Source organism: Oncorhynchus nerka, linkage group LG27 (genome assembly GCF_034236695.1).
Source record: "Oncorhynchus nerka isolate Pitt River linkage group LG27, Oner_Uvic_2.0, whole genome shotgun sequence".
In the NCBI taxonomy this organism is placed as follows: Eukaryota; Metazoa; Chordata; class Actinopteri; order Salmoniformes; family Salmonidae; genus Oncorhynchus; species Oncorhynchus nerka.
The window spans coordinates 35,833,395-35,850,408 of record NC_088422.1 but is presented as its reverse complement, the minus strand read 5'-3'; the positions used below and the strand labels follow the sequence as shown (position 1 = coordinate 35,850,408).

General features: G+C 45.5%; 1 protein-coding gene and 1 pseudogene across 1 annotated transcript; both read right to left on the bottom strand.

The window, feature by feature from the left end:
• Positions 1-1,609: 1,609 nt before the first annotated feature.
• On the bottom strand, positions 1,610-5,665 carry LOC115111049 (aldo-keto reductase family 1 member A1-A-like; annotated as a pseudogene).
• Positions 5,666-7,197: 1,532 nt separating this feature from the next.
• On the bottom strand, positions 7,198-16,991 carry LOC115111685 (transitional endoplasmic reticulum ATPase-like). Its single transcript, XM_029638020.2, has 17 exons — positions 16,843-16,991; positions 15,749-15,860; positions 15,400-15,572; positions 12,385-12,527; positions 11,979-12,109; positions 11,632-11,763; positions 11,139-11,241; positions 10,879-11,012; positions 10,504-10,639; positions 10,281-10,393; positions 9,339-9,503; positions 9,088-9,210; positions 8,787-8,999; positions 8,339-8,647; positions 8,053-8,208; positions 7,799-7,953; positions 7,198-7,702 (listed from the first exon to the last, which is right to left on the bottom strand). Exons 1-17 carry the CDS (start codon positions 16,857-16,859, stop codon positions 7,597-7,599), a joined length of 2,421 nt encoding a protein of 806 aa, XP_029493880.1. The 5' UTR covers positions 16,860-16,991; the 3' UTR covers positions 7,198-7,596.
• Positions 16,992-17,014: the final 23 nt, after the last annotated feature.

The following is a 17,014-nucleotide window of genomic DNA, read 5'->3' as shown; positions in this document are numbered from 1 at the left end:
AAAGACACAAAAGGGTTTTGGCCCCACAGGACCAGAATTGAACCGTTTCATCTAAGTCTGTCATCCATAGGTGCGTTGATCCCTGTGGTGTGTCTCTCAAAGGGAATGACTAAGTCTTTAACAACTGCCTTAAGCTCTCCCTGACTCAATGAGAGACTGGTAAGTGCCTTAACTTGGAGACACACACACACACTCAGTGTCCACAGGTTAAACGCAGAGAATATGAAGACACATTTCTATGAAACTTTATAATAGGTTTTGTGAAACACATTCAATGTAAACCTGCCCAGATAGCCAGGACTGATCTACTGTGGATGCCGTCTTTTGGCTGTGGGGAGTTTAGTGGGAGTGCTACTGTATGTGGTGCTTGAGGTGAAGGAATGAAATAGATGCTGGTACTCATTTTTGTTCCCGGTAATGTTTCTATTTAGGAGCTGGAACGCCGCAATTCTTTAAAGTGATTATATATGTATATAAATATGAGTGCTGCTACTCAACCAGTAGAACATTTTAGTTGATGGTACTCAGTACCAGTGTATACCGACACTGACCGTATGGGGGCTGCAGTGACCTGTACTGCGCTGAGGGGCCTATCAGTCTGGGGGCTGCAGTGATCTGTACTGCGCTGAGGGGCCTATCAGTCTGGGGGCTGCAGTGATCTGTAATGCGCTGAGGGGCCTATCAGTCTGAGGGCTGCAGTGATCTGTACTGCGCTGAGGGGCCTATCAGTCTGGGGGCTGCAGTGATCTGTACTGCGCTGAGGGGCCTATCAGTCTGGGGGCTGCAGTGATCTGTAATGCGCTGAGGGTCCTATCAGTCTGAGGGCTGCAGTGATCTGTACTGCGCTGAGGGGCCTATCAGTCTGGGGGCTGCAGTGATCTGTAATGCGCTGAGGGGCCTATCAGTCTGAGGGCTGCAGTGATCTGTACTGCGCTGAGGGGCCTATCAGTCTGGTACTATCATACATCACTTCAAGACTATCAATATTAAATGGAGACCCTTTTCTTGGTCTTTTTGCCACTTGTAATGTTTTCTATTGACGAAATATCTACAGCAGAGCTCTCCAACCCTGTTCTTGAAGAGCTACAGTCCTGTAGGTTTTCACTCCAACCATAATTTAGCTCACCTGATTCTAATAGTTAGCATGTTGATAAGCTGAATCAGGTTAGTTACAACTGGGGTTGGATTGAAAACCTACAGGAAGGTAACTCTCCAGGAACAGGGTTGGCGAGCCCTGGTCTACAGGATAGAGGGATTTGAAGGAATATGTAAGGAAACAGAATGATACGGTTGTTGCTCCCTGCCTAAAGGTTGTGCCAAACTTATTTTCATGTTCACACACAGAGATACAGACACTGCAACCGAGTGATTCTCACTGTTTCACAGCTTCTGTACTTTTGACAAGGTTTCTCATGTGAGTTGAATTTTACAATGACAACCAATAAACCAAGTATTGCGCTACGTATGGTCTTGTGTGTTTATGTGAGGAGTGGAGGTATTTGTAGCTGACCCCCATTCGACTGCTTTCACCTATCCATCACACTCAGCTCTGTTGTTACTTCAATTACGGAAGGAAAGGATGTTTTATTTATCATTTATTGTCCAACAATCTCACAGATTAGATATCCACACATCGGAACACTGGATCAGTTTGAGTATAACAAAATCAAGGATTAGAAACAAATATATTTTCCCACTAATAATGAATTCTTAATAATTGAGTAAGATGTATGTATGTGGATTCTTACTAAGGGAACATGAGCTGCATAACAGATGGCGTTTGTCTGATCAAATATTCAAATCTCTAGTGACTAGGCCTAGTAACTCCAGTCCAGGTATTCTGTATAAATAAAAGTATATGTGTGGGTCAGTAAATCAAATGTATTTATATAGCCCTTCTTACATCAGCTGATATCTCAAAGTGCTGTACAGAAACCCAGCCTAAAACCCCAAACAGAAAGCAATGCAGGTGTAGAAGCACGAGGGCTAGGAAAAACTCCCTAGAAAGGCCAAAACCTAGGAAGAAACCTAGAGAGGAACCAGGCTATGAGGGGTGGCCAGTCCTCTTCTGGCTGAGCCGGGTGGAGATTATAACAGAACATGGCCAAGATGTTCATAAATTACCAGCATGGTCAAATAATAATAATCACAGTGGTTATAGAGGGTGCAACAGGTCAGCACCTCAGGAGTAAATGTCAGTTGGCTTTTCATAGCCGATCACTAAGAGTATCTCTACCGCTCCTGCTGTCTCTAGAGAGTTGAAAACAGCAGGTCTGGGACAGGTAGCACGTCTGGTGAACAGGTCAGGGTCCATAGCCGCAGGCAGAACTGTTGAAACTGGAGCAGCAGCACGGCCAGGTAGACTGGGGACCGCAAGGAGTCATTACGCCAGGTAGTCCTGAAGCATGGTGCTAGGGCTCAGGTCCTTCGAGAGTGAGAGAGAATTAGCGAGAGCATACTTAAATTCACACAGGACACTGGATAAGACAGGAGAAGTACTCCAGATATAAGAGACTGACCCTAGCTCCCGACACAAACTACTGCAGCATAAATACTGGAAGCTGAGACAGGAGGGGTAAGCAGAGCTGACTCTAGATGTGGGGCCAGTAGAGATGACTCTAGATGTGGGGCCAGTAGAGCTGACTCTAGATGTGGGGCCAGTAGAGCTGACTCTATATGTGGGGCCAGTAGAGCTGACTCTAGATGTGGGGCCAGTAGAGCTGACTCTAGATGTGGGGCCAGTAGAGCTGACTCTAGATGTGGGGCCAGTAGAGCTGACTCTAGATGTGGGGCCAGTAGAGCTGACTCTAAATGTGGGGCCAGTAGAGCTGACTCTAAATGTGGGGCCAGCAGAGCTGACTCTAGATGTGGCCAGTGGATCTGTCTCTAGATCAGGTCGGGAAATGAGGGTGGTCTGCATCCCTCCACTCTCTGTCCCTCTGTGAAGAGAACACACACAGTTCCATTCAGTACCACCACAAAACCCCATGGCTCAGCTGAATTTGGCTGCATCTCAGTAGTCTCATACGGCATCCTCATCTGCTCTTCTTACATTTACATTTAAGTCATTTAGCAGACGCTCTTATCCAGAGCGACTTACAAATTGTTCACCTATCTAGTTGTGACTATGTAATGAGGCTGTATATAAGACTATGGACCTGCACCCTGAGGTCTCATCTGAGACAATCAGAACTCACCTCCACAGCCGGGATGATGTACCTCTCGTTTCTGTTGAACGACTCGATCTGCTTCAGGTCTTCATCCGACAGGAGAAGTCAAACACCTGTCAATCAGACAAACAAATTCCCACTCAAGATAAACAATCCCAGCAGCTACACAGAATTATAGCCTGTAGTTTCCTAGACTCAGCCATCAAAAAGTCACATTTTGTGGAAGAGGTGAATAGTTTCCAAACTGGTAAAACATCATGCAGTTCAATTGGTATTCCTTCCACTAGATGGCACTGTCCTCCTGACCTGCAGGTTCTGCAGGATCCTGGAAGGAGTAACGCTCTTGGGGATGCAGACCATCCCTCTCTGTACCTGCCACCTGGAGACAGAGAGACACACACACTTGAGCATTGTTAATTACACTACGGCTAGTTACACTGAGGTGTTTGTGTGTTACGTGAGTATATCCTGAGCAGGGGTCTTTCTGTGGTGGAGGGTGACAGCCCCCCAGTCCAGGGTCCTGCAGCAGGCAGGGTTCATCAGGCGAAGCCCTGGACTGCTCAGCACTACCCAGGGGACAGTAGGCCGTCACACACACCTACCGTCCTAGAATACACACACACCTACCTGCAGTGACTCAGCAGCTCGGCCTGGGACAGACATGGGTGACACTCCACCTACTAACACACAGAGTGAGACACCATTACAAAAACATACTGTACACACACATCACACATACCTAATTGAAGATGGACAGACCGATTCCTCGGACCATCCCCTTATCAACCAGGTTCTCCATGGCAACCCAGGTTTCCCAGTATTGTATGTCATCGTAACTCACACTGCCAACGACCCGCTTGGGCATCAGCTCTGTCCCACGCCTGGAGAACACGCAGGCAGCTCAGAGGACCAACATGTGTGGGACAAATTCGAGGTGTGATTAGGTGTATGTGTGTGTTGCTCACTGGAAGGCTGTGGGCCAGTACATGAGGTAGAGGGCCAGGTATTCCAGTCCTAGGTGTATTAGACTCTTACTACAGGCTGTCTCTACGTAGTCAGGGTGATGCTGGGTGTTACACAGCTTAGAGGTCAGAAACACATCCTCATGACGCAGGGTCTGGGGGACTGCACAGGGGATCAACACACATGACACACATACACTATATGTACAAAAGTATGTGGACACCCCTTCAAATTAGTGGATTTGGACATTTCAGCCAAACCGTTGCTGACAGGTGTATAAAATCGAGCACCTAGCCATGCAATCTCCATAGACAAACATTGGCAGTAGAATGGCCTTACTGAAGAGCTCAGTGACTTTCAACGTGGCACAGTCATAGGATGACACCTTTCCAACAATCAGCTTCCTCATCTGGCAGTCCGACGGACAAATCTTGGTTTGGCGGGTGTCAGGAGAAAGCTACCTGCCCCAATGCATAGTGCCCACTGTAAAGTTTGGTGGAGAAGGAATAATGGTCTGGGGCTGTGTTTTCATAGTTTGGACTAGGCCCCTTAGTTCCACTGAAGGGAAATCTTAACGCTACAGCATACACTGACATTCTAGACGATTCTGTGCTTCCAAATTAGTGGCAACAGTTTGGTGAAGGCTCTTTCCTGCTTCAGCATGACAATGCCCCTGTGCACAAAGCGAGGTCCATACAGAAACGTTGTCGAGATTGGTGTGGAAGAACTTGACTGGCCTGCAGAGCCCCGACCTCAACCCCATTCAACACCTTTGGGATAAATTGGAACGCCGACTGCGAGCCAGACCTAATCACCCAACATCAGTGCCCGACCTCACTAATGCTCTTGTGGCTGAATGGAAGCAAGTCACCGCAGCAATGTTCCAACATCTAGAGTAAAGCCTTCCCAGAAGAGTGGAGGCTGTTATAGCAGCAAAGGGCTGGACCAACTCCATATTAATACCCATGATTTTGGAATTAAATGTTTGAGGAGCAGGTGTCCTCATACTTGTGATCATGTGTAGCTTTTAAAGACTTTTGGTAATGCTCTTCAATCAAACTTCTACTTTTCCTCGACCTGATTATTCTTCCTGTGTGTTTGTGTGTCAGAATGGTCCCGGAAGCGTAGAATGGCCTTGGAAAGACAGTGTGTGTGGCTCACTTTTCCTGTCCCAGCCTCAGAGTGCCTCCCCCACCTCCTGCTCTTTACTGTAAACTGTAGCAATTATTGTGTTTGTAGCCACAGTCTAGAGCCGCCAGCACTTCCTGCTTCACCTGGAGACGCAGATGGTCAAACCATAAACACAGGTTACGGTTATCTGTTTTTGAATAAGCATTAAAGGACAATATTTTTTCCAGTTGCGTGCATGCACATTCATTCTCATTTCTATCACCACAATGGTAACAAGAAAGCTTGCGCATGCTCGTGTAACGGAGTTAACGTACCATTAACTCATTCCACAGCTAGCTTAAAAACGTAACTTTTAATAGCATTCTGACCTGTCCGGGAGTGCTCTTCCAGGTTCCCAGACAACAGGGTCACGTAGAAACTCATGGTTCAGACCAGAGGTTTTGACATGGCAGGCAGACAAACACATTAGGAATTAATGGAATTGTATATGAGGTAGCAACACGGTATCTAGCTCTAGAGGTCAAACCATCTCTAGGACTCGGAGAATGACCCAGATGACCTGGAGTGAGTTGCAAGTCACCATGTCTAAGTCTGAATGCGGTGTTACTGATTATCATTCATGTCGGAATTCATTAACTCAGCACAGGGGTCTCACGTGTGACAAATACTTATATCATCCGAGACAGGGATATGATACCCCATATACATAGTTAAAACAGCCAAATCCACCACTTTTCTCGGTCTCGCTTTCAAACAGCTCTGAACCCATCATGATTTAACTAGATTCATTTAGCTTCTGTAGCTAAATAGCTGATCCAACTATATGACCGTCACGGGCTGGCTTGAATACATGTCTAAATAGTATCATCCTATATTACATTGTCACGTGATAGAGAATTGTATTAAAGCATAGTCCAATACCCAAAGCAGGTTGAGTGGTCCGAGGTCATGCTGCTGAAATCAGAATCACCCCCCCCCTGCTACTCGTTTCAGCTTAAAACAGCATTTGTTCCAATAGATTGCTATGGTCTACACCCTTAACGCTGCTCTGAACCACATTGCGTGCAAATAGTGATGAATGAATGACAATAGTGCAGCTTAGTCCAACATTATGGCGCCTGTCCACCGTGGAGAGAGTAAAGGTTCCCTGTAATGTGAGAAGTTACATCCGTGTAGAAATAACATGCTAGAGTAAGAAGCCGTAAGGAGTGATAGTTCTGTCTGTCAGCCAGTCTGTAATACTCAGGAGTCACACTGGTTTAAGACAAAGTCTGGTTGGATCTGTAACCCAAATTGTTGGTAAACAGCCAAAACGGACCGTACGCATCTAGAGGAACAGGCCCCGAAACATCCCACCTGCAAATAACCCATTTTTACTCGTAGACAGAACTCGGGCTCATTAAATACATTTGAATATAAACAATCAACATCATGTGCGTCAAAGTTTAAATTGCAGTTTATATGCACCCTGGGATGAGCTGGTCAGGTAAGTGGGACACCGTGTGGTCAGATAAGGGATTGCATACATTGAAACAATGGCCACCATTTTGGATATAAAAACGTTGAGAACTCATACATTCAACTTTATCCATTGTAATTTAATTTACAGGTGTTTAACGCAAGGTTGCCATGGTGGTACGGTGACCAGGTTTGGAAGGACACTATAGGGTTAACACTCCTACGCAACAAGCTTGTTATAACAAACCCTGAAGACCTAAGGGCTCAGGTTACCGACTAGAGCAAATAGAGGCTTTTTAGCACAATGGTCTAACACGTCCTAAAGCATGCAGATGTCCTGGGTTCAATACCCAGTCCCACAATAGGTCAGACCTCCCATCTAAAGGAATGAGAAACTGGTTAGACAACTTTGTTATGGTGAACCTGGTGTCACAAACAAGGAATTGGGACAGACGGACATCAATTACGTCAAACATTGTCATTTCGTGAGATTTTATTTGCAACATTTTCAAACTTGTCATACATTATATGCTACTACTCATAAAAAAATTAAGTCATTAGCTATTCTTTAATCCCCTTTTATAGTCTCGCATAGAATCCCACAACCAAAACCAGTCACATGGGATTGTAATAAACTCAGAATGGGGCCACTCAAGGCCCCCCCCCCCCATCAACCAATCACCTCTATCCACTGCCCCCCTTCCAGATCAAACCAGGCAGCTACATGTTGTTTTCTCCACCAGAGAGGAATCATACAAAAAGAAACACATGAAAGAAGCACATAGTCCTAAAAATGGTCAATTGGGTTTGAGTGTTTGTACAGGTATGATAACAGAGCTGGCCACCATGTGGCACCATCCATCCAGCCGTCCATCTATCCATACAGGTCATCATCATTATCCTCGTTAAACACTGGCCCCCCACCAGTGCCCCCAGTACCCTGGCTGGGACCGCTGCCCCCTGCAGCATTGGAGGGGAACCTGGGAGAGAGAAAATATTCACCATTACATAAAAAAAATTTTTTTTTAAATTAAACACACCACCCCCCCTCCCCGCAGTCGCAGTCACACCCATACCTGAAGCTACCAAATCCTCGGCTCTGCTGCAGTGTCTGGGCAAACATCTCGTATTTGCGGATGTCATTGTCGCTGACAGAGCGGCGGGCGAATCGCATGGCCTCCTCAAAGTGGTCCTTCCTGATCTCAGGCACAGGGTCATCTTCCTCCACCTCCTGGAGACGAGGAGAAAGGTTAATTGAAAAAGAAAAGTAGACATAGGGAGAGAAACATTAAGTGAGCGATTAAGGTGTGCGAGTGAGCTGTGAGCTGACCATAGCAGAGGGGTTGGTCTGCCTCTCCCTTTCTCGGCGAATCTCGTTCTCAATGCACTCTCTGATAGCCAGCTTACAGGCCCGCTGGCAGATCTCTGTAAGGTCAGCACCCGAGAACCCATTGGTCATCTTAGCCAGGAAGTCCAGATCAACATCCTACAGGACAGACGGAAGAGACCAGGTTTAACCAATCATTTAAGGTTATATAACGGCATCATCAGCCCTTGCTACATTGGCATGATGACAGGCGTAGGAGGATGGACTGTTGGGGAACTGTGTGTTTTACCTTGCTAATGGGGCTCTTCCGGAGGTTAGCCTTGAGAATATTGATCCTGCTCTTCTCGTCAGGCAAAGGGATGTATATGAGCTGGTCCAGACGGCCGGGTCGGAGGATGGCAGGGTCGATGATGTCAGGGCGATTGGTGGCTCCAATGATGAAGACGTTCTTCTTGCTGGACATGCCGTCCATCTCAGTCAGGATCTGGTTGATGACACGGTCGGCCGCACCGCCACCGTCTCCCACATTACCTCCACGGGCCTTCGCTATGGAGTCCAGCTCGTCAAAGAACAACACACATGGGGCTGCCTGGCGAGCCTGCAAACAGAGAAACACAGGAGATTGAACCGCAGGGTTCAACACTAACACCCCAGTTTTTCTCCATGTTGATTTAGAATCTACTATAGTGCACTAATACAAAATGTTCACTTATTGTTGGAGAGTCACTATGTCATACCTTGTCAAAGATCTCCCTGACGTTAGCCTCTGACTCTCCAAACCACATGGTGAGAAGCTCAGGTCCTTTAATGGAGATGAAGTTGGCCTGGCACTCGTTGGCAATGGCCTTGGCCAGCAGGGTCTTACCGCAACCCGGAGGCCCGTAGAACAACACTCCCTTTGAAGGAGTCATACCGAACTTCAGGAACTTATCTGGGTGCTCCACTGGGTACTACAGGGAAAAGAGGTAATTAGGTATGATAATGTGTAATTAGGTATGACAATGTAAGGTTAAACTGTGTGCGCTGCGCACGCCTTACCTGCACCAGCTCCTGCAGCTCCCGCTTAACGTCTTCCAGTCCTCCGATGTCCCCCCAGGTGATGTTAGGAACCTCCACCACTGTCTCCCTCAGAGCTGATGGGTTACTCTGGCTTAGAGCCCACTGAAAGAAATACCCACGTTTAATATATAAAAACACATAACAGGTAGCCGTATAGTTATTATATGCAGGATTGTGATATTGTGTGTAGTCTACCCTACGTAGTTTACAGTTGGTAGAGTGTTTCTTACCCTAAAGTCGTCCATGGTAACTGCAAGGGAGTTCATGACCTCCGCATCGATGGTCTCGTCCTCCAGGTCGATGAGGTCCATCTTCTTCCTGATGGCCTGGAGAGCAGCCTCTGAGCACAAGGCAGCCAGATCAGCACCCACGTGGCCATGGGTCTCATTAGCCACCTACACAAAGAAACACAGAGGGAGTTAAAACATGCAAGAGCCCCTCAGAACAGAATGCTGACAGTTACATGGGCTGGGCAGTAAAATACAGGTATTCATTCACGGACCGGATTGGATTTTTACTTTATCTAACACAAAAATATTGTTATAGTTATTACATTAAAGTTGTTCAGTAATGTTTAGACAATTATGGTAATCATACATTTTTAAAATCGCCAGTAAGAAACTGCTAAATGCTGAGAACTGCTAGCCAACTTTCTAGCGTGCCAAACAGATCCCCAGAAATCGTCCGACTACCCCTAGTGGCGAAAATAATAAAGTATTTATAAGACAAAAGAAATAATGATAAATTAGTGCATGAAATAAACTATGAAAATGCTGTAATTTATCAATAATGCAAATGGACACCCATTGGTCGAGTATCATATGCAAAGTTGTACAAATCGGAATACTGTCAGTTTAGCCTCTATTTGGTTGAACGGTATAAAGCAATCAAAAGGAGAAAACCTATTAAAACTACTTAGAATTAAGTTGTTGCCATGAACTACAAAAACATTTAACGATTATTCGGAAACATCAAATACAATCAGAAATTAGAGAAATACAGTGATATGATATTTGGCCCATATCACCTAGCCCTAGGCAAATGTGTCAGACACTTCAAGACACACACCAAGGATACATCCCAAATGGCACCCTACCCCCAAATAGTGCTCTACTTTTGACCAGGGCTGTAGGGTATAGAGTGCCTTTGAGACACAAAGAGTCATCACACACCTGCTCAAGGTCAACATCGTCATTCAGTTTCATGTTCTTGGTGTGGATCTGCAGGATCTCCAGTCTGCCTGTAGCATCGGGGATACCAATGTCCACCTCCTTGTCAAAACGCCCTGGACACACACACACCACACACACGTTTTAGCATTGGGAAAACCAATACACAACACCTGCACAATAAAACAATAACACCCTGTATCCAACAGATAGTGTGTATACGTACCAAATCTTCTAAGTGCAGCATCTATGCTGTTTGGTCTGTTGGTGGCTGCCATGACGATGACATGAGCTCTCTGCTTCAGCCCGTCCATCAGGGTCAGCAGCTGAGACACGATACGCCTCTCCACTTCTCCATGAGTCTACAACCACAGTTAACATAACAGCATGAAATGTCTCTCCATCTAACAGTTGGTCTACAGAAAATTTCAGACCACCATTTATAGCTGCTACACTTGGTCTTTATTATAGTGTCATTGTTGGGTGACCCATTATTGTCCTTTAAAAAGGGGATTTCAGGTTTCTTAGTATTCCATTTTGATTAACCTCTTCTGCACATCAACCAATATACACCGTTAATACTTATTCCCCCTCTCCACACCTTCTCTCTCTTGGGAGCGATAGCGTCCAGTTCATCAATGAAGATGATGGCAGGAGAGTTCTTCTCAGCCTCCTCAAAGGCCTTCCTCAGGTTGCTCTCACTCTCCCCAGCCAGCTTACTCATAATCTCAGGACCTACGCACACACGGACCGGCACACAGACCGATAGAGGTCATACAGGGCAAAATCAAAACAGCTACCACAAAATGACAAAAGAATAGTGATCATCTACCAGGGACAGTGTAAGGTTTAGCATCTGACCATTGATGAGGAAGAAGAAGGCTCCGGTCTCGTTAGCAACAGCTCTGGCAATCAGGGTCTTTCCTGTACCGGGAGGTCCGTATAGCAGGATACCACGGGGGGGCTGGAGGAGAGTGGAGGTACATGTCAATCTCCTTAGTGTTGTTGACAGGGGACATTAGAACACATTTCCAATACAACTAAATGTTTCCTATGCTTGAGCCAACTGAAATCATTGACTTTAAAAAAGTCAAGAAAGCATGTGTTTAAATTCTACTAATCAAGAAAGTGTGTAGAGGCTGACAGAAGGCCTAGAACCTTCAAACGAAATTCTGGACCTCAAAGCCAGATCCACTGCTTTAATTCATTTTCCCCTCTAATCAGAGAGGGATTTAGACTTGGGACACCAGGTGCGTGGAATTAATTAGAACCGAAAACCAGCAGGCTCCAGACCTCATAGGGTAGGAGTTGAATACACCTGGCCTAGAAGATAGGAGCTCTGTGTTTTTTTTACCTTGACTCCTATAGCCTTGAACAGTGCAGGGTGTCTGAGAGGCAGCTCAACCATCTCCTTGATCTGAGCTAGCTGCTTCCTCACTCCTCCGATATCATCATAGCCCACCTCATTCAGGGACTCCTCCTCATCCTACACACACAGGAAACATACAAGTCAGTCTGAGGGTAGGTTTGCTCACCATTTGCCGGGTATTGGCAGGGACTTCAGGATACATAGGACCCAATTCAATATAGATATCACCCCCCGTTGCTGTGGACTTCGGGAAAGCAAGCACAACGCCTATATTTCCATAGGCTAAATGAAGAGTGCTCTGCCCACAAGCGATGGGGAAGGTTGTGACCCACCTCTCTCCTGATTGGCTCTCCCTCGCAGTGGATGACTGTATCTGGGGCGACGATGCAGTAGGGGTTGGGGTCGGTCTCTACCACCTTGAACTCCACCGCACGCATACCCCCCCGAACCAGGAAGATATCACCTACACACAATGACATTACATTTACATTTAAGTCATTTAGCAGACGCTCTTATCCAGAGCGACTTACAAATTGGTGCGTTCACCTTAAGACATCCAGTGGAACAGCCACTTTACAATAGTGCATCTAAATCTAGTAAGGGGGGGGGGGGTGAGAAGAATTACTTTATCCTATCCTAGGTATTCCTGAAAGAGGAAGAGAATTAAATACAGCGCAAACTCTATTGTTCAGTCTTACTTTGGAAACAAAATGAATGGTAACAGGTGTGTGTACTGACCCTTGCGGATGGGCCTGTAGGCCTCTAGGAAATAGGGTTTGAGGTAGACCTCAAACAGGTTGCCAGTGATCCCTTCGACTGTGTCATCAATAGGCAGAACATGAATCCTCTTCCCATACTTTACATCAGGACACGGCTGGATACTGTAGAAGGAGAAACGTCACTAATCTCAATTTGCATTGGTAATATTTAAATAAAACAAATCGTATAGGTCACATACACAAGATTAGCAGATATTATTGCGAGTGTAGCGAAATGCTTATGCTTCTAGAGCCGACAGTGCAGCAGTATCTAACAATTCCACAACTAAACATGATACAATCTAGTAAAGGAATGAGAATATATAAGTATAACATATGGATGAGCAGCGACAGAGCAGCTAAGACCCAATAGATTGTGAAGGATACAGTATGTTTACATATCTCGTATGTGTATATACTTTAAAAGTGGCATTATTAAAGTGATTAGAGTTCCATTTATTACGGTGGCCGATGATAACTGTGCTAGTGGTGACCGTTTCACAGTCTGATGGCCTTGAGATTGAAAAACAGCTCCCCTCTGTCCCAGCTCTGATGCACCTGTACTGACCGCCTTCTGGATGAAAGCAGGGTAAATAGGTAGTGACTCGGGTGATTATTGTCCTTGATGATCTTTTTGCCTTCCTGTGACATCCACCTTCCTGTGACTGTCCACCTTCAATGCGGTCCCATCGATGTGGATAGTGGGGTGCTCCCTCTGCTTTTTCCTGAAATCCACAATATCTTTGTTTTCCTGACACCACACCGAGGGCCCTCACCTCCTCCCTGTAGGCTGTCTCATCGTTGTTGGTAATCAAGCCTAACACCCTGGTGTCGTCTGCAAACTTGATGATTGAGTTGGAGGCATGCATGGCCACGCAGTCGTGGGTGAACAGGGAGAACAGGAGAGAGCTGAGAACAAATCCTTGTGGGGCCCCAGTGTTGAGAATCAGCGGAGAGGAAACGCTGTTTCCTACCTTGGCCACCTGGGGGCAGCCCGTCATGAAGTCCAGGACCAAGTTGCCCAGAGCAAGGTCAAGACCCAGGGTCTAAAGCTTAAATGATGAGTTTGGAGGGTACTATGGTGTTGAATGCTGAGCTGTAGGCAATGAACAGCATTCTTACATAGGTATTCCTCTTGTCCAGATGGGATAGGGCAGTGTGCAGTGTGATGGCGATTGCATCGTCTGTGGACCTATTGGGGCACTTAGCAAACTGGAGTGGGTCCAGGGTGACAGGTAGGGTGGCGTTGATATGATCCTTGACTAGTCTCAAAGCACTTCATGATGACAGGAGTGCTACGGGGCGATAGTCATTTAGTTCAGGTACCTTAGCTTTCTTGGGAATAGGATCAATGGTGGCCATCTTGAAGCATGTGGAGACAGCAGACTGGGATCGGGATTGATTGATTACGTCCGTAAACACGCCAGCCAGTCTGCGCATGCTCTGAGGACATGGCTAGGGATGCCGTCTGGTCAGGCAGCCTTGCGAGGGTTAACACGTTTAAATGTTTTACTCACCGCGCAAAGAAGTTGTTTAATTTATCTGGGAGCAAGACATCGATGTCAGTGACGCGGCTGGTTTTCTTTTTATAATCCTTGATTGTCTGTAGACCCTGCCACATAAGTCTCGTGTTTGAGCAGTTGAATTGCTCATTTGATTGCCTTACGGAGGGAATAATTACACTGTATTCGGTCTTGTTTCCAGTCGCCTTGCCATGATTAAATGCGGTCGTACATGCTTTCAGTTTTGCGCAAATGCTGCAAAAGTTTCTGGTTAGGGAAGGTTTTAATAGTCACAGTGGGTACAACATCTTCTCTACACTTCTTTATAAAAACTCACTCACAGAGTCAGAGTATACGTCAATGTTATTGTCTGAAGCTACCAGGAACATATCCCAGTTCACGTGATTGAAGCAATCTTGGAATGTGGAATCCGATTGGTCCGACCAGCATTGTATAGAAATAAGCACGGGCGCTTCCCGTTTTAGTTTATGCCTATAGGAAGGGAGTCACAAGATGGAGTAATGGTCAGATTTGACAAAAGGAGAGCGGGGGAGGGCCTTGTATGCGTCGCAGAAGTTGGAGTAGCGTCGTGTGTTTCTCGTGTACTGCAATCGATGTACTGATAGAATTTAGGTAGCCTTGTTCTCAGATTAGCTTTAATCTAATCCCCAGATACAGTAAATGTAGCTTCAGGATATATGGTTTCCAGTTTGCATAAAATCCAGTGAAGTTCCTTGATGGCCGTCTTGGTATCCGCTTGTGGGGGGATATACACGGCTATGACGATAACCGAGGAGGTTGTCTTGGGAGATATTACGGTCGGCATTTGATTGTGAACAATTCTAGGTCAGGTCAACAAAAGGACTTGAGCTCTTCTATGTTGTTACAATTACACCATGAGTCGTTAATCATGAAACATACACCCCCACCCTTCTTACCGGACGTTTGTTCGATGCACTGAAAATCCCATTGGTTGCATGGACTCCGACAGCATGTCCCTAGCTAGCCATTGTCTCCGTGAAACAGTATGTTACCATCCCAGATCACTCTTTGGAAAGCAACTCTTGCCCTATTTTCGTCTACTTTGTTAACTAGGGGCTGGACATTAGCGAGTAATATACTCGGAAGCTATGGGTGGTGTGTACGCATCCGAAGACTCACTGGAAGACCACTCTGGCACCATCTCCTCCAATGGCGATGTTTTGGTAACCCTCTAATCAGTTCAAATGCCCTGGGAGGTGCAGACACCTTTGTGTCTGCATCTGCTTTGGGAAAGTCGTATTCCTGGTCGTAGTGCTGGTAAGTTGACATCTGATATCCAATAGTTATTCTCGTATGTATGTATGTAATAACACTTAAGGTTGTTTTCTGTGCTATCAATTTAAGAAATACAAACAAAAAAATGTAAATACTGCAGTTTCCTAAGGACTTGAAGCGAAGCTGCCATCTCTATCGGCACCATCCAGTTAATATACAGTTGTGTGTGTGCGTACCTGATGACATCCCCCAGACGGACACGGAGATTGTTGCGGACCACACGGTTCATGCGGACCTTCTCATCAGAGCAGGTGTCGTCAGACAGGACAATACACACAGACTCCCTGCGCTTCTTCCCCTTCATCAGCACTGTGTCACCACGGAACAGCTGCAGCTCATCCATCTTTGCCTAAAAACAGAGGACGAATGACATTAATTTCACTAAGTGTACTAAATACATAAACCGCAGGACCAGATCGTTTCCACACAAGCAGCAGTATCAAAATAACACATAATAAAATAATCACATTCTGGGATTCTAAACGTGAACACAAATCCACCCAATGACCTGTATTTTAGGCCTACCTGAGAGAGAGAGACCACACTGTTGTCCTCATTGATGGATTCATCGACAATCAATCTGTTTGGTCTGGTCTTCTGCTTCAGAATCGCAGTGGAAAGGTCATCATTTTTGGATCTAGTTCAAACAGAAACAAAAGCGACAAATTAAAACTCAAAGCTGACCGTCAGATAATTCGCAGTTGTTACTCCATAAACATTTAGTCCTTGTCTTATTCAGATTATTTAGAAACGTAATTTTCGTAGTCAGCTAGTCAACTATGCTAATGTTAGATAGCTTGGCATAAATACTGTTAATTCATCGCCAGCTAGCAAATGTTGGCTAACTAGCTACCGTTAGCTCAGTAGCAGTGAGCAGATGACACAGCAAAAGGACAACTTTTGGGATCCCGAGCTAGCAAGCTACGGCTATTTAAACCAGCTAAAACATTGATGTAGCTAACGTTAGCTAGTTCGGTATATAAACCTTATTGCATTAGCTAGATATCTAGTTTATATTTTCGCAATATACCATACTCCTAAACCATCATAACACTAACCGTGTATTAGTTAGCTAGGCTGGTAACGTTAGCTAAACCAGTGACAAGGCCGACATTTTCACCCAGCTTTGAGTTAGCTAGCCACTTACGTAGTTGGGGAACTAGTAACGTTTAACGAATTGAGTTTGCAGTAACTTAGTTATTTCCGGACTCTAATTTATCATCATGGTCGTTGGATGAGCTTGTCAAGCCTGGAGGCCAGCGTGTCACAGGCTAGTTAGCTTACATAGTTAGTCAAATGTGCCGGTAGGCCCAGCCAACTTAGCTTGACACAGCGTAACCTAGCTAGCTAACTGCCTACCTACAAACGTTTGTCAATCGGGTCATTCCAATAACTGTTCCCAATTACACTTTACTTTACATTAGCTCATACGTTAGTTAGTTAGCTAGCCAAGTTAATTCGTAACGTTAGTAGGGCATGACATATACGCTAACTAGCTAGCTAACCTTAGCTGAGGTATAATACTCGAGTTTAGTAACACGCTTGTGAAAATACTTTTCTAGATGTGTTGGCTGTTTAGCTAACAGTAGTTAGGCAACTGGTAACACATTTCTACTTACTCTCCTCCCGAGGCCATGGTACTACTGAATTAGTATGTATAAATAAAAAGTAGCTCGCTATTTGTGAAGCGTCACTGGCAAAGTAACTTCACACCGATCTCTTCAGGTCCAATTGCTACTGTTATGGACTAGAGCTCTCAAATTGATGCAACGAGACACTACATTCGAGAAC

Coding starts and splice junctions, on each gene's coding strand:
- LOC115111685 (XM_029638020.2), bottom strand. Junction 11,013..11,138: donor CTTCTTCTTCCTCATCAATG/GTCAGATGCTAA, acceptor GTGTGTGCGTAG/GTCCTGAGATTATGAGTAAG. Junction 8,209..8,338: donor GGAAGAGCCCCATTAGCAAG/GTAAAACACACA, acceptor TCTGTCCTGTAG/GATGTTGATCTGGACTTCCT.